General features: G+C 41.7%; 1 protein-coding gene across 2 annotated transcripts in view; it reads left to right on the top strand.

Moving 5' to 3' along the window:
- The window catches only part of PPP2R5C (protein phosphatase 2 regulatory subunit B'gamma), a 170,789-nt gene that overhangs the window by 39,082 nt on the left and 107,441 nt on the right, over positions 1-24,266 (top strand). Inside the window, exon 1 of one of the 2 annotated variants that reach the window (XM_039534850.1) lies at positions 20,824-20,971. The exons of the other annotated variant lie outside the window; for it this stretch is intronic. Within the exon in view, the coding sequence (XP_039390784.1) occupies positions 20,878-20,971 (94 nt within the window). The 5' untranslated portion in view covers positions 20,824-20,877. Of the gene's footprint in view, positions 1-20,823; positions 20,972-24,266 lie in introns of those variants that run through there. 2 annotated transcript variants of the gene reach the window in all.

Here is a 24,266-nt window from a genome sequence, read left to right as displayed (position 1 = left end):
ATTATTCACCACAAGTCTTGAATCTTTTTCAAAGTCACTGCTTCCCAGGATAGAGTCCCCTATTGTGTTAAGTATGGTCTACCTCAGTGGTTCTCAAACTTTTTTTTCGCGGACCACTTGAAAATTGGTGAGGGTCTTGGCGGACCACTTAATGATCTTTCTGAATGTTGTTTGTACCATTAGATAACTATTGTAAAGCATTTTGATTAAAAGTGCTATATTAAAAAAAAGTAGTAATAAACGTTTTTTTTACTACAAATAAAAGCACACAACTCATATTTTAATATCAGCAGTCCGATGGATGTGCCCTCTCTCCCTCACTGCAGCAGCCCCTGAGCTGGGGCAGAGAAGAAGGGGGTCTCTCCCTTTCTCCCCCACTGCAGCAGCCCCATGCTGGGGCTGGGAAGGAGGGCCGTCTCTCCCCGGCAGCCAGAGCCCTGGAGCTGGGGAAAGTCACCTCTTTCTCTGGCTGCTGGAGCCCTGCATGTCCCAAATCCCCCCCCCCACTTCCTCTTCTCGCTCCACTGCCCCCTCACACCTACCCCCTATTCCCTCCAAGGCCACCACCTCACCGTACATGTGCACCTTCTCTAAGGTCCAGGCGTGGCTCCACTAATTAGGTGGATGGCCCTTAATTCTCTTGTGTGTGACCACCCAGGCGTGCACCTTAGAGGGAACTATCCGCAGACCTGGAATGGAGCTTGCGGATCAGTAGTGGTCCACGGATCACAGTTTGAGAACCTCTGCCTTAGAGGGAACTGTCTGCGGACCACTGAGTGGAGCTCATAGACCACTGGTGGTCCACGGACCACAGTTTGAGAATCTCTGGTCTACCTTCTTTGTTCATAGATGTATACTTTTACATTTAGCCATATTAAAATGGATATTGTTTGCTTGTGCCCAGCTTACCAAGTGATCCAGATTGCTCTGTATTACTGTATTACCTGTCCTCTTCATTATTTACCATCCTGCAATTTTTATATCCTCTGCATATTATCAGTGATGATTTTGTGTTTTCTTCTAGTTAACTGATAAAAAAGCTAAATAGCATAGGTCCAAGAAAAGATCCCTTCGGGACCCCACTAGAAATATACCAGCTTTGATAATGATTCCCTGTTCAAAATTATATTTTGAGACCTATCAATTAGCCAGCTTTTAATCCATGTAATGTGTGCCATATTAATTTTATATCATTTAATTTTTAATCAAAATATCATGCAGTAGCAAGTCAAGCGCCTTTTGATTTTACCTTTTTTAAAAAATTTTTAACCTTACTTGAGTTTTCCTAGTGTGTTTGTGTTGTCAGATAAACATGACTATTTATGAACAACTTGTTTGAGTGAACTAAAATAACATCTAATATTTTCTCTGTCATATTGGACCTCTGCGGTGAAAGGATAAATTTGAGTTTGTGGCATGGGTCCTGCCTCAAGTGGGGCAACTGGAAGGAGAGCTCTGGCCCAGAGGTTGGGGATAGATGGGAAGAGGCCTGTGTAAGAACTGAAGAGTCACTGTTAGCCTCTGGGACGGGGAGCATTCCACCTCTTCTTTTCCTGGCGGGAGTCTGAGAGATGGTTGATCTGCCATTGGGTCCCCTTGTTGCCTTATGTGGTGTGCAGGCAGCCCCTAAACTTCCCTTTCCCTCCCTATTTTTGTGGGCCAGCCTCCTTCTATTCTCATTCACATCCTCTTCTCATTATACTGGGGCAGGCCTTTCTGGTAGAAATCACATGCCTATTTGTTATTTTGTTGTCTTGTTTTATAATATTGAGATTAAGAAATGCTGAACCTTTATTTTAACCAGGAAACCCTCCCTCTCCCCCCCCCCTTAGTTCTAGTTCAGTGGGTAGGAAAAATATTGGTTCAGGTTTGGTTTCAGTTGAAGTATAGATACCAGTTTGAACTGAATCTCTGGTTCCAGTTTGGTTCCGGTTTGACTCCCTGCCTGTCCATTTGTTGGATCAGGGAGAAGGCCCTGAGCTGTTTGAAAACCAGGCTGTTTATCCAAAAGCCCTTTCTTTGTCTGTTGGTCCGTGGAGAATCCAGTTTGAACTAGTATATGCATATCTTACTCTTGGGGGAATTCTGTGCCCCAAAACATTAAAATTCCGCACCAAAATATTAAAAAAAATCTGCACTCAATATTTTAAAATTCTGCATTTTTTTCTCAAAATAATGCGATATAATCCAGCTAGTTTCAATTATTTTTGTAATTTATTTAAACTACAATACAATGGATGGAGAATGGGAGTGAGGAGCTTTGGAGGAAATCACCAAACCTCTTCAGTCTAATAATAATGTAGCGAGTATTGACCCTTTACTTCTAATTATTAGTCAACAAATATGTGCAGCCATATGCTAAGTGTTTCATAGACTTTAAGGTAAGAAGGGACCATTATGATCATAGGCAACTGAAGAACAATTGAGGGCTGGGGACTCACTCAGGTTATACTGGCTACTGACCATCTCCAAAAAGGTCAATAGAAAAAACTTCATGGAGCACATTTTGATAGGAATTTTTTTCAGTCCAAAAACTTAGCCCAGTTCTAATCACTAAAGCACCGTAAGCATTTATAAGGCCAAACTGTCATTTATGATAAGGCTCCTTTAAATCACTCTGGCAATGTAAAGGGGCCTTAAAATTTTACACCTGTTTTATACTCCTGGGGGAATTCACTAAGAACAATGGGAACAATTCACTAAGCAGGCTTGAAAATTTCCAGAGGTCAACCTTTTAGCCACGGCAGCCAACAGAAAATGCAGGAAATTTTATTCCAGAGGGCAGCTTGGTCCTCAATCTCTAGGAGATGCTTTCCTTGTCACATGGACAAAGAGTCTTTTTTTATCCATATCCTGCAATTCCATTGCTCTTAAAGGTCCTTGTCAAGATCAGACAGGACCAAACAGAAGTCATTTTGATTGCAACAACTTGGCCAAGACAGGTTTGATTTCCTTACCTTATCAAACTCACCTCTTGTCCTTTGCCAGCAGCTCCTGATCAAACCTTGACGGTTATCTCAGAATGTGTGTCAGATACTTCCCCCCAACCTGAATATCCTGCAACTACAAGCTTGGTTCCTCAATGGTTCTTAGGTCTAGAGATTGTGTGTTCATCAGAAGTAAAAAACATACGGTTAAATAGCGGACAAGAATCTGCTAGACATATTTACCTTCAGAAATGGAGAGGATATAACCTTTGGTGTAACTGGTGTCATCTTTCTCCTATCCCGTTGTCCGTTTCCTCAACCTTGGATTACCTGTTGGAATTGAGAAATTCAGGCCTTTCTTAGAGTTCCATCAAGATTCATTTAGCGGCAGTAACAGCTTTCCATGTGCCAGTAAAGGTTTCTCAGTATTTGCTCATTCGACCACAATGAGATTCCTGAAAGGACTTCTGAATCTTTCCCCACTAATTTAGAGCCTCTACACTGCTTTGGATCTCAACCTGGTTCTTTACCATCTCATGAAATGACCCTTTGAACCATTAGCTACATGCTTGCTGCTACATCTGTCTATGAAGATGGCCTTCTTGTTGGCCATCACTTCTGCTCAAAGGATTGAAGAGATAGTGGCTCTCCCTTTACTTTGTTTTCCAAGGAGAAGGGATATTTAAGACCTCATCCAAAGTGCTTGCCTAAGGCAGTGGTCCCCAAACTGTGGGGCACGCCCCTCCTCCCCCCCAGGGGATGTGGATGAATGTTCAGGGTTGTACACAGTGGGGCCTGGGCCAGCCCCCATTGGGGGTGGGAAGGGAGCACCCTGCTCTGGCCCTAGGCTTGCTCCTCCCCCAGCCCCATTCAGCCCCCAGTCCTGCTCTGCCTCCATGCCTGGACCTGCCCCCATGGGAACAGGGAGGGAGTGCCATGATTCCTGCTCTGCTCTGCCCCCAGCCCCATTCAGACCCCCAGGCCCAGCTTTGCCTCTAGCCCCAGCACCCCATCATCCCCAGTTCTGCCCCAGCTTTGCCTTCAGCCCAACTCCACTGCTGAGGAAGCCTTCACTGTTCAGTAAATGGGAAGGGGCGAAACTGACAGATTCCGTTAATGGTAAGAGTGGGTGTACCTGGAAAAGTTTGCGCACCACTCACCAAAGCTATTCACCTTCGTTTTTTTTCTCTAAGCTGTATCAGGGTATGTCTACACTGCAGAGTTACAGCGCCAGCAGGTACAGCGCTACTCAGAGAGCGCCGAAGGGGAAACGCTGTTGTGTGTTCACACTGTCAGCTGCCTGCGCAATAGTATGTTCACACTTGCAGCAGTATTGGGAGCAGTGCACTCTGGGCAGCTATCTCACAGAGCATCTCTTCCTCTTCTGCCGCTAAGAGTTGTGGGAAGGTGGAGGAGGTTGAGGGGGTTTCCTGGGTCCTGTCCCAATGCCCTGTGATGCATTGCTTCACATCCCAGTAATCTCTGTGCTTCCGTATGCGTTTGGCGCCATCTTTCAGTGGTTTGTGTACTGCGTGCTCTGCCTCTTCGGTCTGCAGGAATGGATCCACACTGTTGACCAATATGTTGCCTGCTCTCACTAACACCTCACGAGTGTCAGTGGAGTTATTCCTTAAACTACAAAGGCAAGAGGAGTTCAACATTGATCTCACCATGCATAGTAGCTACGACATGAGATTGCTTGTGGCATTCATGGAGGTGCTGACCACAGTGGAATGCCAGTTTTGGGCTCAGGAAACAAGCACTGAATGGTGGGATCACATCATGCATGTCTGGGATGATGAGCAGTGGCTGTAGAACTTGTGGATGAGGAAAGCCACATTCATGGGACTGTGTGATGAGCTCGCCCCAGCCCTGCGGCACAAGGACATGACAATGAGAGCTGACCTGCTGTTGGAGAAGCGCGTGGTGATTGCACTGTGGAAGCTGGCTACTCCAGGCTGCTACTGATTGGTCGCTAACCAGTTTGGCGTGGGAAAGTTGACCGTTGGACTCATCTTAACGGAAGTGTGCGGAGCCATTAATCGCATCCTGCTCTGAAAGACTGTGACTCTGGGCAACGTGTGTGACATTGTTTATGGCTTTGCACAAATGAGTTTCCCTAACTGTGGAAGTGCAATAGATGGCAAGCATATTCCAATTCTGGCACCAGACCACCTAGCTACCAAGGATATTAATTGGAAGGGATATTTCTCTATGGTTTTCCAGGTGCTTGTGGATCACTGTGAGCATTTCATGGACATTAACACAGGCTGGTCTGGAAAGTTGTGTGATGCACACATCTTTTGGAACACTGGTCTGTTCAGGAAGCTGCAAGCAGGGACTTTCTTCCCAGATGAGATCACCGTAGGGGAAGTTGAAATGCTCACTGTGATCCTGGAAGACTCTGCCTACCCCTTAATGTTGTGGTATATGAAGCCATAAATGGGGCACCTTGACAGCAGCAAGGAGTGGTTCAACAACAGGCTGAGCAAATGCAGAATGACAGTTGAATGTGTTTTTGGCCGTTTAAAGGCCCGCTGGCACTGCCTGTATGGGAGGCTGGACATGGTTGGTGACAATATTCCTATGCTTATAGCCGTGTGCTGTCTGCTCCATAATATTTGTGAAGGGAAGGGTGAAAGCTTCACTGAGGGCTGGACTGCTGAGGCTCAGTGCCTGGAGGCTGAATTTGAACAGCCAGAGACCAGAGCTATTAGAGGGGCGCAGCTTGGGGCCATAAGGATCAGGGATGCCTTGAGGCAGCAATTTGAATCTGAAAGCCACTAAGCTTGAGAAGTTTATGGAGGGGATGGCATGATGGGATAGCCTAATTTTGGCAATTACTTGACCTTTGACTATTAGCGGTAAATATGCCCAGTGGCTTGTGATGGGATGTTAGATGGGATGGGATCTGAGTTACTACAGACAATTCTTTCCTGGATGTCTGGCTGTTGAGTCTTGCCCACATGCTCAGGGTTTAGCTGATCGCCATATTTGAGGTCGGGAAGGAATTTTCCTCCAGGGCAGATTGGCAGAGACCCTGGGGGTTTTTTTGCTTTCCTCTGCAGCGTGGGACAAGGGTCACTTGCTGGAGGATTCTCTGCACCTTGAGATCTTTAAACCTGATTTGAGGACTTCAATAGCTCAGACATAGGTTAGGGGTTTATTACAGGAGTGGGTGGGTGAGATTCTGTGGCCTGCGTTGTGCAGGAGATCAGACTAGACCAGGGGTCGGCAACCTATGTCCCTTCCTGCAGTTGCCCCCCTCCCCCCCCCCCCCGGCTGCTTCAGCACTCTGCAAGGGAGGGGCTGTGCACGCAGCAGCCCGGTAGTGTGTTTTGCCTCCACGTAGAGCCAGTATCTGACCGGTATGGGCCTGGTAAGGGGAGTCCCGGGGGGCAGTCAGGGAGCAAGGGGAGGGTTGGATGGGTCAGGAGTTTTGGGGGTCTTGTCAGGGGACGGAGAGTGGTTGGATGGGGCATGGGAGTCCCAGGGGTCTGTCTGGGGGTGCGGGTGTGGATAAGGGTTGGGGCAGTCAGAGGACAGGTAGGGGGTAGAGTTTTAGCGGGGTAGTTGGGGGGGGTCTCAGGAGGAGGCAGTCAGGGGACAAGGAGCAAGGAGGTTTAGGTGGGGGGTGGAGTTCTGGGGGACAGTTGGGGGCAGGGGTCCCAGGAGGGGGCAGTCAGGGGACAAGGAGCGGGGGAGGGGGTAGGGGTTCTGACGGGCAGTCAGGGTGGGAAGTGGGAGGGAGTGAATGGGAGCGGAGCTAGGGCAGGGCTCGGCTCTCCCCTCTTTTTTGATTGATGAAATATGGTAACCCTAGGTGACAGGGGAGCCGGGGGCACATGGGGGCTGGCGCCCGCATACATCCACTGCAGCCTACAGGAGCCTCTGGGGGGGCACCGGGACACGAGGGGCGGGGGGCGTGGCTGCTCCCCGATAGCGTCGCAGCTTTTGCAGGGCTGCTGCCCCCCTGCACCATGTCAGCTCCTCCATGGCTGGAGCTTGCTGCTGCCGCAAGCAGGACGCTCTGGCTCTCTGGTGCCTCCGGAAGGCAGCTCCTCCTGCCGAGCTGCTGCAGTGGCCCAAGCCTGGCAAAGCCAGTGAGTGGACTTGCGGTGGGGGCCACCAGGGTAGGGTGTGGAGGGCTTGCGTGGGGCACTCTGCACCCTCGAGGGGGGAACCTGGTCTGGGGAGCAGCCTTGGGCATGGCTGGCCCCTGGGGTCTATAAAGGCTCGTTGGGATTTGCCCCTCAATGAACCGATGTGCAAGGGGGGTCATGCACCAACCCTGCCCCAGAGGGTGCGTGCACCGCAGGTTAAGAACCACTGCACTAAACTGATGAGATCTGCATTTTAATTTAATTTAATTGTAAATGAAGCTTCTTAAACATTTTAAAAAACTTGTTTACTTTACATACAACAATCATTTATAGACTTATAGAAAGAGACATTCTAAAAACGTTAAAATGTATTACCGACACGAAAAACCTTAAATTAGAGTGAATAAATGAAGACACGGCACACCACGTCTGAAAGGTTGCCGATCCCTGGACTAGACAATCATAATGGTCCCTTCTGACCTTAAAGTCTATGACTCTGTGATTCTAATATTTGTTGCTATGCTTGGGAGTGCAGTGCTTGTAATGCTAGGAGATGACTATGATTGGTGGAGACAATGCACTATGAAGGTTTAAGAAAATTGCCTGTTGCTTTGCAGGACTCTGTTGCTTTCAATTAATAGAGTAAAGATTGCTTTCAAACCAAAACAATTCTTTTATTAAAAAACAACAACTGGAGGGGAGAGGCAAACAAAAAAACACATCAGAGGAAGAGAGGGCCCTAAAACGAGGTGGGGTTCTGGGGTGGTTAAAGATGTGTATGTCTAGGTATTATATCCAGCCTTCTCCTTTGGAGTACAGTGCCGTGGGTACTGGGAGTCCACAGGGTTGGACTGTGACGGAGAAGGAATGTAATGCAGCGAGTACAGACTGGAGCCAGGAGATTGATAAGAGTCTGTTGGTGGTGTCTGGGGGGCATATGGGAAAGAGTTTTGTGACAGCAGCTGCAGGGGAGGGTGGGCCTGGAGCTGCTCGGTTTGCAATGCTAGTAGCGCCTGGAGGATGTCCGCTTGGCACTCCATAATGTTTTAAGAGCTGCTCCATGGCTTCGTTCTGGCGTGCTGCGTTCTCCTTTTGGTCCCCTCTTCTCGCTGTCCCGCCACTCTTTCAATTCTTGTTTTTGGGCCACTGTGCATCATGACATTACGCAGAAAGTCGTCTTTAGTTCTTTGTGGCTGCTTTCTAATTCTGAGCAACCGTTCAGCCAGTGATGATAAAGAGGGAGGCTGCCTTCAGAGCTGGGTGGCAGAGAGCGGTGGCTGTCGGCCAGGTGCCCATCTCTGACGGTAGCGCCCCGCCAGCAGCAGAGTGTAGAAATAAAGGTGGCAATGCCATACTATGCCACCCTTACTTCTGCGCTGCTGCCTTCAGGGCTGAGTGGCGGCTGCTGACTGAAGGCCCAGCTCTGCAGGCAGAAGTAAGGGTGGCTATATCATGCTATGACATCCTTACTTCTGCGCTGCTGCTGGCGGCGACTCTGCCTTCAGAGCTGGGCTCCCGGCCAGCAGCCACTGCTCTCCAGATGCCCAGCTCTGAAGGCAGCGCTGCCGCCCGCAGCAGTGCAGAAGTAAGGGTAGCAGTACCGCAACCCACCTTACAAGAACCTTGCGACCACCCTACAACTCGTTTTTGAGTCAGGATCCCTACAGTTACAACACCATGATATTTCAGATTTAAATAGCTAAAATAATAAAATTTATGATTTTTAAAATCCTATGATGGTGAAATTGACCAAAATGGACCGTGAATTTGATCGGGCCCAAAATATAAGGTAGACAGAAATCATTCAGATCAACTCAAAAGTTTAAAAAAAAAAAAAAAAGTTAGATTCAGCAACTAAAACATTAATTTTGATGTGAATTATTTATAATTAACTCAGTTTCTATGCCTGCTTTTTTTTGTTTTTCCCCCTTACACTAAAACTAAGACTCTTGTCTCACTCAGATGAAATAGAAAGAAATATGAAACTGTCATAAGTTATGTGAACTTAGTCTCTTTATTTTGAAGTCACTAGGGGATCGAACTTACGCTTTTCCATATTTCCGCAGAAATAGTCTACTGCAATCCATACTTTTAAAATCAGTAATCTGTTACTCTTTTTTTTTCATTTGATTGAGAAGAGCATACTTTTCCCATAACAGATCAGAACAATGTATGTAAATAAATCTTGGCACCTATGGGACAGCATTGTTCTAGCATGTTCCTGGTTGCTGGACTAGATAAGAAAGGAGAATGAAGTGGCCAAGATAACAAGGGACATAAATTGAAATAAAACTGCTGTCAGAACTCTGGCATTTTATAAACGGTACACATATTGTTTTAAAAAATAGATGCCCCTATTTCACCTTTGTTCAAATCATAACATTAACATGAGTAAGAAAGTAAATGAAGGCTAAATTTAAGAAGTCAAAATAAATGAACTCCTTTAAAGGATTTTGTACTACAGTATGTCTGTTTTCCCTAGCATAGTTCAATCTTACTAAGGCATGTGTTTCTACAGTGCCCACTTGCAGTTCTATTACAGACTATGCAGATTTAGTTCAAATTCAACAGGGGATTTTTTGATTGCCTAGACAGGTGGAAGTGCTTAAAATCAGTATGTGCCATCTAGTGGGACAAACAAGTTTAGTCTGGAAGTGTACTATTTAAACATAGCCATGTTGTACTGAGAGTAGGGAACTGTTGGAAGTGTGCAGTATGGTCTGATTCCCTACACTACTTAGGGAGCAGATAAGAACTCTTAAATACGTTATTTTACCTGTGATAACTTTTTTTTTCTCTCTGAATGGGAGATAAAATTTTATACCCTGTCAAGTAGGGTTCTTTACCAAATCTAACTTTTCAGTGAATATTCTGTGTAAACTAAAGAGAATTACAAGGGTGTGTCCTAAATTGACAAAATAAAAAAGGGTTTTCTTTATTTGCCTTGTTATAGAGTGTTGCAGGATCTCTTGATCAATGTATGGTGGTCTTGCATAGGTGGTAACATATGTAGTCTGTTTCCATCATGATGATGTACTGGTTCAAAAAGACATTTTATGTCAGTATGTGTTTTCTTCTTTAAAGCAGAATGAAAAGTCTTAAGAGACTCATAATATGTTACTCTTTTAACAAAGAGGTTGTTTACACTGAGCCACAGAGCAGACTATGATGCTATGAATTGCAGAGCTCACCAAAATGTTGCAATCTAACTGCCCCAGGTGGATGCTGCTGCTGCGAACTAAAAGGTACATACTTCATGTGAACTAGATATCTTTTATTTCATGCCAGCCGCACTCACATGGGACAGTTAGATTGCAACACTTTGGTGTGCTCTGCAATTCACACCACCTTAGTTTGCTCTGCAGCACAGTGTTGACGTATGGTGGCCTTCGCCAGTACTAAACTTAGAAAAGCCAATTGTGATTCAGCTTTTATTTTCAAATACAGTTCACAGTTTATTCCTAGAAGTGTTACTTACCTCTCAAAATTGGACTTCTGGCTTTGAAAAAATGGATCCGGCTTTCACATAAAGGTCCATATCAAGGTAGGATGAAATAAGTTAACAAGTTGAAAGATGTGCCCATGGACTTTGCTGTGAAGCCTACTTTTGATTAGTCTTTTAGTGTCTGCAAATACAGACTAACTTTGGAGTGTTGAGCATATGACTGTGTCGTTTTCTTGATGTCAAATAACTGCATGTGAAATGACTGGAGTCTGTTTTATCTCATTTTTGCTGAAGATCTTGCTGTGCATGCTGATCAGTCCTGTCTTGAGTTTTGGTGAAGAGAACTGTCATTTGATTTGTTACTTTTTTATGCTAATAGCATACATTTTAAAAATCATATTAAAACTGAGCATGTGCGAGTCTGTAAGGATATTGGTTTTCTGAGTTGAAGACAACTTTGTTTTTCTTTTTAGTCTGAGATTCTAGGTATATGCCAAAATCCAAGTCCACTTTGGTGAAAGACTTTGGAAGTGAAGAGCTGTGGGATGGTGCCTCAACTTGTCTGCCTCATATCCAAGACTGGGATAGGGAAACACATAATGAGTTAAACCAGCATTCAGTGACTTGGATTTATAAATGACTGCATAGCAAATAAGTTAGTTCTGGTAGTTTTCATCTTTGGTAAAAATTAAGTCTGACAAAGATGCTGATACTGCCAAAAAGAATTTGGAAAACTGAGACCACCATTGTAGCAATTAAAGACAATAAAATGTTCCTTTAGAAAGTGGATGATCTGAAAATTAAGTGGAAAAACTTGAGGATTTCTGGAGTGCCCAGGAACTGAGGGAGCTTGTGCAGTTCTCTGAAATATAACGAGATGTATTACATTAACTACAATACTCAAAGTGAAATTATTTTTTAATCTTTTATTTCTTTTTTTAATAAATACCTGACAAGATGTTTCGCCCCTGTATGCTAAAGGGAACATTGCTCCTGTTTGAAACAATGGAGGAAATTGGTGGAATTTGGTTTTGGGGAGGTAAAACTGACCTTGATATCAATGTCTTGATAACTGTTCCCCTTTTTAAAAAACAAACAAAAAACAAACCAACAACAAAAACCTTTTCACCAAAGTATAAGTGAAATGAATGGGACTATGAGCAATCCTGTGAGTGGAGTTTGAGAGTCAAATGTCTTCTTTTTGTTTTTTCCAGGAGCTATCTTTTCTCTTCTAAGCAGTTGGATATATCAACTAACGCAAACACTAATAGAGAAATAAACAAAAAATACTTGTTTAATATTAAGAGAGGGTTGGTTTGGGTGACAGATCAACTGAAGAATGTAGATGCAGTACTTTGGCGCTCCAGTACTTGGCAATATCTTCTCCGTGTGAAGTTTGGTAATTTGGTTTCCAAATTATATTCAGTTTCAGGGTAATAAAATTGCTGCTTGTTGATTAAAGAACTTGTTAAAATACCAGTGTTACACAATGTTCCACTGCACATATTTAACCAAACAACGGTATAATAAAAGATTTGCTTCCCTAAGGCAGTGAAGGATGTTAAATGGGAAAAAAAATATTGCACCATGGAATAATTAAAATCTAATCCGTAAACTTTAGTAAATACAGTTGCTGTGGGGAATAACTGAAGCACTGTCCTTTGCATGTAACCTATATTGTATTAACTTGGTATATAATAACTGTTGTTCTTCTAGTCTCAGCAATGAAATAATAGAACAAAAATGGTGTATACAGGGTGGCACGTAAGGTGTCTCTTACTCTCTTATACCAAGCACATTAAGCAGCAACAAATGAATATCTCGTGTTGCGTGGAAGAATTAGTGTGTCTGAGAAATTCTTCATCACTGATAAGTTATTGCCTAACTCAATTGTTCTGAAAGTTGATTTAAAATATCACCCATAATGTATGTATTTTAACTCTCCTATTGACTACATTTCACTAATAAAACCTTGAATGAACTTATCTGGTAAGCTTGTAAAGCAACAAAATGGCAGATGAAATTCAATGATAATAAATGCAAAGTAATGGACATTGGAAAACATAATCCCAAGTATACATATAAAATGATGAGGTCTAAATTAGTTGTTACCACTCAAGAAAGATATCTTGGAATCATTGTGGATAGTTCTCTGACAGCATCCAGTCAGTGTGCAGCGAGTCAAAAAAGCTAACAAAGTTGGGAATCATTAAGAAAGGGATAGATAAGACAGAAAATATCATATTGCCTCTCTAAATTCATGGTATGCCCACATCTTGAATACTGCATGCAGATGTGGTTGCCCCATCTCAAAATATATATATTGAAAATGGAAAAGTTTCAGAGAAGGGCAACAAAAATGATTAGGTATATGGAACAGCTTCCATGCAAGGAGAGATTAATAAGATTGGGACTTTTCAGCTTGGAAAAGAGACGACTAAGATGGGATATGATTGAGGTCTATAAAATGACTGGTGTGGAGAAAGTAAATAAGGAAGCATTATTTACTCATAACAAAAGAACTAGGGGTACCAAATGAAATTAATAGGCAGCAAGTTTAAAACAAAAGGAAGTATTTCTTAACACAACGCACAGTCAACCTGTGCATCTCTTTGGCAGAGGATGTTGTGAAGACCAAGACTATAACAGGGGCCAAAAATGAACTTGATAAATTCATGGAGGATAGGTCCATCAATGGCTATTAGCCAGGATGGGCAGGGATGGTGTTCCTACCCTCTGTTTGCCAGAAGCTGGTAATGGGCGACAGGAGATGGATCTCTTGATGATTCCATTCATTCCCTCTGCGGCACCTGGCATTGGCCACTGTCGGAAGACAGGATACTGGCCTAGATGGGCCTTTAGTCTGACCCAGAATGGCCGTTCTTGCGTATTTATGTTCTTGTGATGTCTCTCGATGAAAGTTGGCAACTATGGAAGCTTCAAATAGAAAACTGATAAATCAGCTTATTTTAAATTGTCATTTCTTATTTTAGCACTTATTAAAAAAAGTTATAGGCAAAGTATTTAAAACAAAAACAAACCCCATGTAGTTTTACATTTTTCCAGCCAGCCACAAGAAATATTCAATTGTACTGAAGATTTTAGGTTTAAGCAAAACTGAGTTGGATTCCAAGTCCTTTTCAATTCAGCTGCCTTATCAAATGCTTACTTATTACCCAGTCAGAAGCTGAGTAAGAGAAAGTACTCTTAGCCTGTTACTGTCAAGATTTCCTGAACTCATTTCCATTGAAAATTGGGTAGAATCCATTAAAAGAGATTTTAAAAATATTCTTGCCTTATTTTCATTTAATCTGACTTTCTTTGCATGGATTTGAATCTCTTTAAAAACATTTTCCTATGATATTCTCTTATTTACCAGCATGGCAAATTTGCCAATCACTTCCTGTATCTGTATCTCCAGCATCATCAGTCAGAACTCTTTGGTAGCATGCTGGATTCCTTCTTTCATAAAACCCTCATTAAAAAATATTGACTATAGTGCCAGAGTATAGTTGCTAGATAGCTGGGCTGAATTAATGTATTGGCACTACTGGCCACAGGCCTCAACTCCTGTGGTCAAATGCTGATGTCACACTCTGAAAGTTACCTTTTTGTTTTTAAGTAATGTCTCTTGCTAGCCCTCATGACTTGAAAATGTAAGCAGTGTAACCAAAGCAGTGGTGCATATCTGATTTTCAGAGAGGCTAAAAGAACAGTTCTGAGGTGCGAGTTGCCCCAGGCCTGCCAAAAGCATGCGTGACAAATGTGTAGAGATCCCTAAGGGTGAAAGGGCTCCCAAGTAGGCCCTCTCTTTGGGCTGAAGTCAAGGAATGGTGGTCTGTGGAGGGAAGTTCCAATTTCACCAATGGTGCCCCCTACTAGTCCAGCAGACAACTCTTTGCAGTGGTAATGAATCTGCACTTTGGGGGCGGGGCACTGTGATAAAAATTTATGGAGGTCCCATTTGGGGGTTTGCCTAGTACCCTGGATGTTCTTAATCTAGCCCTGTAGGTAACCAGTGTTTGGATAGTTGAAGGTATTTACGCAGTTCACAGTGCACCCGAACAAGGAGGATTTGTATCCAGTTTAACTCGGTAGTTTGTAGTGTTAAATGTAACCAATAGGACATAAAGACTTGCATCTGTTCATGATAATTAGCACTCCTTTCTAATACAGGCCTTTCTGGACACCAGAGATCTCTCCTCATTTCTTTCTCCCCACACAAAGCCATTCAGTACATATTTGGCCTAAAACATTTTTTTCTTTAAATCTTGTTTTGAGTCATAACAGCCATGCAAATATGGATTTGTCTATACCTGGATTTCCTGTGTCAGTTTTGTCTGTTACCTTTTTTCAGTTCATCTGTCGTTCGATAACTTGTGCTTTTGAATGTGTTTTTCAGGATGACAGGTTAATTTTTGAGGAATTTGCTGTGTATTTTTGATCCCCAGAAGTCCACATGTTCTGTGGCATTTATAAATTCCATCAGTTGAGTTGAAGGATTTTAAGTAAATCCATGAAGTAGCTCTTTAAAAATTGTGCAGCTGTTCTAGCAAATAGGATTCCAGTATTGCCAATTATTTATAGCTATTGACTGGGATAAAATCACTGTACAAACTTATGAAGAAAAAATTGACGCAAGAGTGGTATCGATATCTTCCCTTGACAATTGTTTTTTCTATTTAAAAAAAAAAAGACAAATGTCTGTGAATGAGAAATATACTTCAAGAATGGGGACTCTGAATGTTTTGAGGCGTATCAAATAATATCATACTGGTCAATTTCTTTCTCCCAACATTACACAGACACCTCTCTTTTGCTCTTTTTTGGAATCTCTCAATCATAACATTTAATTTGTATTTTAGGTAAATATGCTTGATCCTAAGATAAGCCTTTTAATGATGTTTGCCAGCAATTAAGGGATTTTGCAGAAGTTCTCTTGCCTGATTCAGGACACACTTTACTCTTGTTATGCCTCTAGTTAACTGATCCACTTGTATGAATAAGTAAATTATCTGTCTGAAACATCCCCTTTTTCAGTGAAAGACTTACTGATTTTTTTTTTTAAAAGACCCCCCTTCCCCTGATTGAAATTAGAAGTGATGGTGGAAATCAAATTTCTGGTAGAAGAGTTTACAGAAAAGCCCCAGTGACTGGAGACTTCCCATATTGCACCATATTCATTCTTTAGAAAGAACTTAATTTCAGGAATCATAACTTAAAAATATATTCACCTGTTTTACAACAAAGCTGTTAATTTGCACAAACTTCAAGTGGATTTCAATTGTTGAGGACTTCTCCTTCTCCTCCTCCTCCTCCTCCTCAGTGCTTTTCCTCCTTTTTTTAGGCCAAGGTACTCATATTTCTTTCAAGTGTTACTTTATCAACCTAGGGAATTGTCTTCCCACACATTGAGTTTTATTTAATTAGTTATTGATTTTTGATGGTATATGTCTTCTACCCCTCCCACTATTTTCTATATTTCTTATTTCCGGCTTTTATTTTATAAATTGCTCTTTAGAATATCCTTTCTCTCCTCAGTCCCATATTTTTCCTCCTTTTAAACCAACCCTAATATTTTTCCCCTCACAAAATTAAGATCTTGAAGAGAATTACTACATTCTTGATTTTCTTTCCAAATTAAGTTGTTTAAACTAACTTTAGCTTTTTAGTAAAGATATTTTGTCCTTTGGTTGCAAATGACTTTTTTGTGTGGCTCAAACCATGAGTGAAGCTACACAGGCACTGTTTTTCCTGTTTTTCAGCGAGGCTGTTATAAAACACTAGAATTTGTTTGACAGAGAGAGTCAGTCAAAAATCTAGATTCCACATGTCATTCAAAGTACACCTCTACCCCGATATAACGCGGTCCTCGGGAGACAAAAAATCTCACTGTTATAGGTGAGACTGTTATATCAAACTTGCTTTGCACCCCCCTTTCCTTGTTCCCTGACTGCCCCCTCCAGAGACCTCCCTCCCTAATCACCCCCAGGACCTCACCCCCTACCCAACCCCCCTGTCCCCTGACTGCTCCGCCCCCTATCCACCCCCCACCCCCGCCCCCTGACAGGCACTCACCGGCAGCGGCGGGAAGTAGAGCAGCGCGGCTCCACTCCGCCAGCTCCCAGCCGCAGCACTCCGCTTCCCGCCATCGGTAAGTGCAGGGAGGTTGGGGAAAGGATGCCCCCCCCCGCACTCACCTGTGGCGGGAAGCAGAGCGATGTGGCCCCAGCCCGCTCTGCTTTCCTTGCCCTGGCCCCAGCCATGTCGCTGGGGGTGGCTGGGGAAAGGTCCTGCACTCACCTGCCCAGCGGGAAGTGGAGCACCATGGCTGGGAGCTGGTGGAGTGGAGCGGGCTGGGGCTGGGCTGCTCCGCTTCCTGCTGCCGGTGAGTGCAGGTAGGTTGGGGGAAAGGACGCCCCCCCGTACTCACCTGTGGCAGGAAGCGGAGCGCTGCGGCTGGGAGCTGGCGCAGTGGAGCGGGCTGGGGCCGGGCTGCTCCGTTTCCACCACTGCTGGTGAGTGCGGGGGGGATCCCTTCCTCCAAGCCCCCTCCCATGAGCGACACGGCTGGGATTGGGGCGAGGGAAGCAGAGCGGGCTGTTCCCGTCCCCCCCGCTAATCCCCTGGGCCACTCTGGGACTACGGGGTCTCCAAAAGTGCCCTCCCACAGCTCCTGCCCCCCAGACCCTGGGTGAGGGGGGAAGCCCCTGACCGCCCCCGAGACCCTTTTCCCCTTATCAAGCCCCTCGTCCTCAGCCTGGTCCGGCACCCTTAACATGCTGCTCAGAGCAGCATGTCAGAGCTTTACCGTGTTATATGTGAACCCGCGTTATATCGGGTCATGTTATATCGGGGTAGAGGTGTATGTTCTCTAAAGATCAAAGTGAGTGTAAATATGATTCATGATTATTTTAACCAACTCTCTAGTGATGGCTTTAATTGGGCCTAGCTGTTGGTCTTGTGGAGCCCTAATGCAAAGTGATGAGATACCATATGTAGCTTTCATGTCGATTGCTGTTTCACCTGCTTATGACACAACCTAACTGTAAACGCTCCTCTTTGGCTGTTGGATGTTCCAAAACCTTTGATGCCTCAAGTCAGGCAATACTAGCATGGCTATGATTGCAAAAACGAGAGTGCCCTATATTAAATGTGCAACCTTTTTGCAATTGCAGCTCTGGTCCTCACTTGACTGCTTTATTGTGCCCCTGGTGCTCTACTTAACTTCTATGCTGATGCACTAGCAGTGCTTTTGCCTATTAATCTTTGTAAAGAGTACTGAGGCTGGTATGCCTGAACAAAGAGATAAAATGTGAATTCTCTTACATTGATGTAGCATGCATAAGGTGGGGGTGGGCGGAAGCTAAAGAAAGTGAGTACATTGAGGAGAGGTGTCAGAACTAGGGCTGTCAAATGATTTTAAAAAATCGCCATTAATTGTGAGATTAAAAAAATAGTCATGATTAATCTTTTTAATCACACTGTTAAAACAATAATAGAATGCCAATTTAAATGTATTGTAAATATTTTGGATGTTTTTCTACATTTTCAGTGATAACACAGAATACAAAGTGTACAATGCTCACTTCATATTATTTTTTGATTACAAATACACCGCTACCTCGATATAACGCCACCCTGTATAACACAAATTTGGATATAACACGGTAAAGCAGTGCTCTGGGGGGCGGGGCTGCACACTCTGGTGGATCAAAGCAAGTTCAATATAACATGGTTTCACCTATAACACGGTAAGATTTTTTGGCTCCCAAGGACAGCGTTATGTTGAGGTAGAGGTGTATTTGCATGGTAAAAAAATAAATAAATAGTGTAACCTACAAGTCAAAGCATGTTCTTACTTTCAGGTGACATTTTAAATGGGCAGCGTTATCTTCCATAAATGTAAATAAACTTGTTGGCTTAGCGATTGGCTGAACAAGAAGTAGGACTGAGTGAACTTGAAGGATCAAAAGTTGTACCTTGTTTAAGTTTTCAGTGCAGTTATGTTAAAAAAAAAAATATAAAAAAAATCTACATTTGTAAGTTGCACTTTCATGGTAAAGAGATTGCATACAGTTTGTATGAGGTAAATTCAAAAATACTATTTCTTTCCTTTACAAATATTTGCACTATATATTATTTTTGATTCTTTTTAAAGTGAGCACCGTACACTTTGTATTCTGTGTTGTAACTGAAATCAATCTATTTGCAAATGTAGAAAAACATCCAAAATATTTATAATAAATTTAAATTGGTATTCTATTATTGTTTAACGGTGCGATTAAAACTGATTAATCATGATTAATTTTTTAATCGAGTTAATTTGTGTTGAGTTAATCGCTTGAGTTAATTGCGATTAATTGACAGCCCTAGTCGGAACCAATGAAACTATTGCTTTAAAGTTAAAATTGGCTTTAGTGATATGTCTTAGCATATTACAAAACAATTAAATTTCACTTTGGATAAATGAAAAGGCAGGACTTATTTACAGAATTCTGCTGTTAAAAAAACCTTGTGAAAATAATTAAACTAAGTTGTCACAAAATTTCTCCTCCTTTGTTCCACCAAGACCTGGTGGTCATGGTATTTTGTTTTGAGTGCGGACTGCATGTGTGGTGTTGTACAGGACCTAGAACAGCCCTTCCCCAAAGAGTTCACAGCTTAGAGTTCACTGACAGTGCTGTATAAAGAGAGTACATCAGTTGTCAGGTGATTGTAGTCCAGTCATTAGGCAAAGCTGTCATTTTAATTTCTATTTTTAGTTTTGTTACAGGCTCAGCCCTTTGGTATTGTGTTTGTTTTGTTGGGAGTAAAAACTCATTTTAACTAAAATATGCACAAATTGTTTTCATGTATTCTGAGAAACAAAACATTTTAAAGATATTTTCCTTCTAGGATTTCAGTTAATTTGGAAGAATAGGAAACTTGAGTTCCAGTCACCACCTGTTACATAAAAAATAGTCTTTTTTTCTCCTCTCTGACATACCCATTTTCTAGACGTATATTGATAGTTTAGGTTGGTGCTGCTAGACCGTAAATATTTGCATTATATTAGAGAGCATTTTTATGGGCAAATATACGCAGCATAATGCATTTAGTTTTCTGAATGCCATCCCTATGTGTGGGAGGAGTAAGAAGCAATAAGGAGAAATGATCTTTCAAATATTTGCTTTTAAGGGGTACTGTCAAGTTAAATCTTATGTTGTAAACAAATGTTTACCTACTGTATATCACTAACAACACATTTTAATGGGCTTAAATTACAGCAAGGGAGATCTAGGTTAGACGTTAGGAAAAACTTTCTAACTGTAAGTGTTCTTAAACACTGGAACATATTACCTAGGGAGGTTGTGTAATCTCTGTCATTGGAGGTTTTTAAGAACAGGTTAGACAAACACCTGTCAGGGATGGTCTAGGTATATTAAATTCTGACTCAGTGCAGAGCACTAGGTTAGACGACCTATTGAGGTCCCTTCCAGTTCTATGTTTCTCTGATTTTTAATAAAAGTGAAAAGCTTAAAAATTCATTGTACTTGTTACTATAATTTTTTTTCTTAGCTTGGACAATCAATCTTGAGTTTCACTTGTTTATACACAATATGGTTTTCAGGTTCTTAGTAGTGCAATGTTTGGATTTCAGTATTTTTAAACAAACATGGTTATTGGAATTTTGAAAAGTGAAATAATATTGAGTTCTTTTTATAAAATCTTGTTTTTACAACAGGATGTATTTTAGATTAAATTTTAAGATTCCTATCTTTCATCTTAATAAGGATATGAGGAGGAGGAATGAGGTATAAAAGAATTGTATCTTAACAGAAAACTTTACAAAGTTTTCCTTAAAGTGTCCATCTAACTGCTTACTAAAGTTATTAATTTTTTTGGTATGTGTTGATTTATTTGGTATAAATAATTAGGTACAGCATTGAAATTTAATGTTTCATGCTAAATTTAATTACAGTAATACAGTAAAGTGCCTGTACTTAAAAATGTGAGATATATGGCATTTGAAAATTAACATTGTAAAAAGATACTGCTCTTACTGTGCAATGAAATCAACCGCTGATTGAATCACACTATTAATATGGTATGAGTATTAATGATGTGCTGAGAAAAGGGCTCTCTGTTTAAAATTACTGATGAATGGAGGCACAAGAGAAAACATAAAAATGTACAAGCTTAATGCAGTGACAGCTACACAGAAACCTTTTTAGATTTGCAGCTTTTTAGTGTCATTTTAAGTTGCTGCTATTAGCCAATCAGATTTCTCCTGACTGCTTACATCACTAACTAGCCAGTTCCCTCCAGCTGCAGAGAGCTTCAGTTTCTTTTTTTTAAACTAAAATGGAGGCTGGTTTCTTGCCTTAAGGAGTACATTGCCTTTCCTGCTGAAGCCTAGATGTTGACATGTAATAAAGCTGGCAGCAGGATGGTGGTTGATGCAGCCAATTCCAATGGGCCGTTTCAGCCCGTGGCCCTTTTACATATTAGAGGTGAGTTATTGTGTGTTTCAGTGAATTGAAACGGTGTGTGGCTAGCTAATAAATGGCTATTGTGATTTTCAGATAAGGAAAGCAGGAAGTCCTTTGTAGCAGAATCTATTCTGTTTTGATGCAGACTCAATATAATTGGAATATGGAAATCAGTTTTGTATTAAATGCTATTTGGAGAATTTAAAAATTCAGAGAAGCATCGCTTGTATAGTTAAAAGCAGGTTTTACTGCTTTCTACTGTGACTCTCCCATCCCCCTTTCTAGCTTTGCTGATGTCAAAGGATGTGAAGTCACTACCCTAGAAAGGTATTGGGTTGGGGGCAGGGCAGAGCTAAGTTATCGGTACACAGTTTGTGTAGCATAATGTAAGTGTTCAGCGTGCTGCAATGCTTTTTCTGTGTGAACAAACTAGAATGCCTCTAAAATCACTACAGGTAGTAACTGAACTAGGAAGTCCACTGGAAAAATTATAATGAAAATATCTAATATTTATTCAAATAGCACTTCTTAGAAGTGCGTGTGGTTTTGTTGTTGTTGTTTTACTTTAACAAACAAGTTGTGTGAAAATTGGCTTTTGTAATTTGAATATTAAATATTTTTTAGTTGTTGATTATATAGTCTGGGATTCATAGAATAGGAATGTATTGTAAATTTACATTTTTTACCAAGTTTCTAAATCTGAAACAAAATTAGGTATGGTGTTTAGGTAGGGAAAAAATACATAGTATATCTTGCAATTACTAATGCCTGGCATTGCTATATTTCTGGTTTTTAAAAGCAGTAAAATACTTTAACAGGTTAAAAATGTTTATTTTTTTTAATGTCAGTTCTCTTGCGTTGACTTTGTTTTTATAACTCTTTTCTTGAGTCCAAAACATTTATTGGATGTGGTGAGGACAACTTGAACAACTACGTTCAACCTTTATCAAAGAAATAGAGCTGAAATTGTACTGCATCAACTAGTCTTTTCAGCTTTTTGTGGTATGAGCTAAATTGTTCAGATGCATACTGTACATAGATTTCCTGTATGGAAAACATTTTGCTATAAAGGCCAAAGAATTCCTGCTGGAAAGCCTGGATCCCTGATTTAAACAGTAGAATCAGATCTCTAATAGAGAGAAATTATAATTCCTTGTGATACCTTTTAAAAGGTATCACCCAGCTGCTTGAAGAGGGATTTGGATGTATTCCAGGAGACCATAATATTGGCTTGTGAGTTGGGGAGTGCTCTACAACAGTGGTTCTCAACCAGGGATACACACATCTTGGGGAAAACAGCAAAGAGTTCTGCGGCACCTTATAGACTAACGGACACATATCTTGGGGGGTACTCAGAGGTCTTCTGGAGGTACATCAACTGATCTAGATATTTGTTTAGTTTTACAACAGGTTACAGAAAAAGCACTACCGAAGTCAATACAAACTAAAATTTCATACAATGACTTGTTTATACTGCTCTATATACTATATACTGAAATGTAAATACAGTCTTTATATTCCAATTGATTTATTTTATAATTATATGGTAAAAATGAAGTAAGGAAGCTTTCAGTAATAGTGTTGCTGTGACACTTTTTTATATCTGATTTTGTAAGCAAGCAGTTCTTAAGTGAGGCGAAAATTGGGGGATACTCAAGACAAATCAGACTCCTGAAAGGGGCACAGTAGTCTGTAAGGTTGAGAACCACTGCCCTACAAGACGTTTTATCCATTGAGTGAGAGCAGGGACTCTGCCCATAATCAAAGGAATACAAGCCAAAGTGACTGAAAGCAGACCTTCTCTACCCCCAACCCCACCGACCCCCAAAAAAGTACTCTGTCAAGTTCCCCTTATTTCTCCAACATAAAGTGCTGAATTTTTTGGTTCACTGAAGCTTATAAAACTTAAGATGATTTTTTTAAAAAGGCTCCAGAGGTGAGATCCTAGCAGTGAAACAGGCCAGTAAGCCTAACTTCAGTACCAGGCAAATTGACTGAAATTATAACAGAACAGAATTATCAATAAACATGATATGTTGGCGAAGAGTCAGCATGGCTTTTTTAAAGGGAAATCATCCCTCAGCAATCTGTTAGAATTCTTTGGGGGTGTCAACAAGCATGTGTACAAGGACTAATCCTATTGATATAGTGTACTTTGACTTTCAGAAAGCCTTCAGTTTGGGACCTTGTCAAAGGCTCTTAAGCAAAGTAAGTAGTCACGAGATAAGAGGGAAGGTCCTCTCATGGATCAGTAGCTGGTTAAAAGATAGGAAACAAACAAGAATAAATGGTCAGTTTTCACAATGGATATTAGCCAAGATGGTCAGGGATGCTACCCCGTGCTCTAGGTGTCCCTAAATCTCTGACTGCTAGGAGCTGGGAACGGACATTAGGGGATGGATCACTTGATAATTGCATTGTTCTGTTCATGCCCTCTGAAGCATCTGGCACTGGCCATTGTTGGAAGCCAGGATACTGGGCTAGATGGACCATTGGTCTGACCCGGTATGGCCATTCTTATGTTCTTAATTCAAAATTGGAAGGCTTATTGAATTATATTACTTACTATGATATTAAATTCAGTGCCTCAAGGCCTGTAGGTATTTCCATAGTCTAAATGATAGATTATCATGATCATGTCACACTTTTCCTAAACATTAAATTTTCAATGCGTTGCAGAATGTTGTATTGACAAAAGGTACAGGGTGGTGCTTTTTTGGGGCGAGGGTGAAGTTACAGGAGGCTCTGGCAGGTGTGAATAGATAAGATTTTGGCACTCAGGAGGAGATCTTTGGCACTAGGAAGTGGGATACATCTCTTTCCCTTGTTCGGTAGAGACAGAAGGACTTACAGTTTTGGGGAGCAGGTGGAGTTCAACAACTTTGACAGATAATAGCTGCCTGACTGCCCTGATATCCAGGATTTTCTCCACCATTGATGGAGGAAAGCATCAGGAGCAGCATATTTATACTGAAATCAGCAACAAATGCGAAGTATCACTTTTGAAGCCTAATGAAAACATTTAAATGTGAATACTTTGAGACAAACTGGGGCGCTCACGCCTCTCTTACAGCTACTGTTCTAGAAGATATTCTGTTGCAGAGATGAGATGACACTGCACTGGATTAAGTTTGGCTTGTGATGGGGAAGCTTTCTTTGCATCTGTAAAGGATATTTTAAATATTTTTTTAAAGTGAAATTGTAGACGCTAGTACAGTATTCTGCAGCAAAGGGCGTGTTTTGTAGTGGATTCTGTGGCTTCAGTTTTTTAGGTTTTTTCCTCGCTAAACATAAGAGGGAGTCCCAGGCAGAGTCA

This window comes from Mauremys reevesii, linkage group 4, assembly GCF_016161935.1.
Source record: "Mauremys reevesii isolate NIE-2019 linkage group 4, ASM1616193v1, whole genome shotgun sequence".
Taxonomy (NCBI): Eukaryota; Metazoa; Chordata; order Testudines; family Geoemydidae; genus Mauremys; species Mauremys reevesii.
Note: the sequence above shows the minus strand (reverse complement) of the source record. Positions and strands in the feature narration are given on the sequence as shown.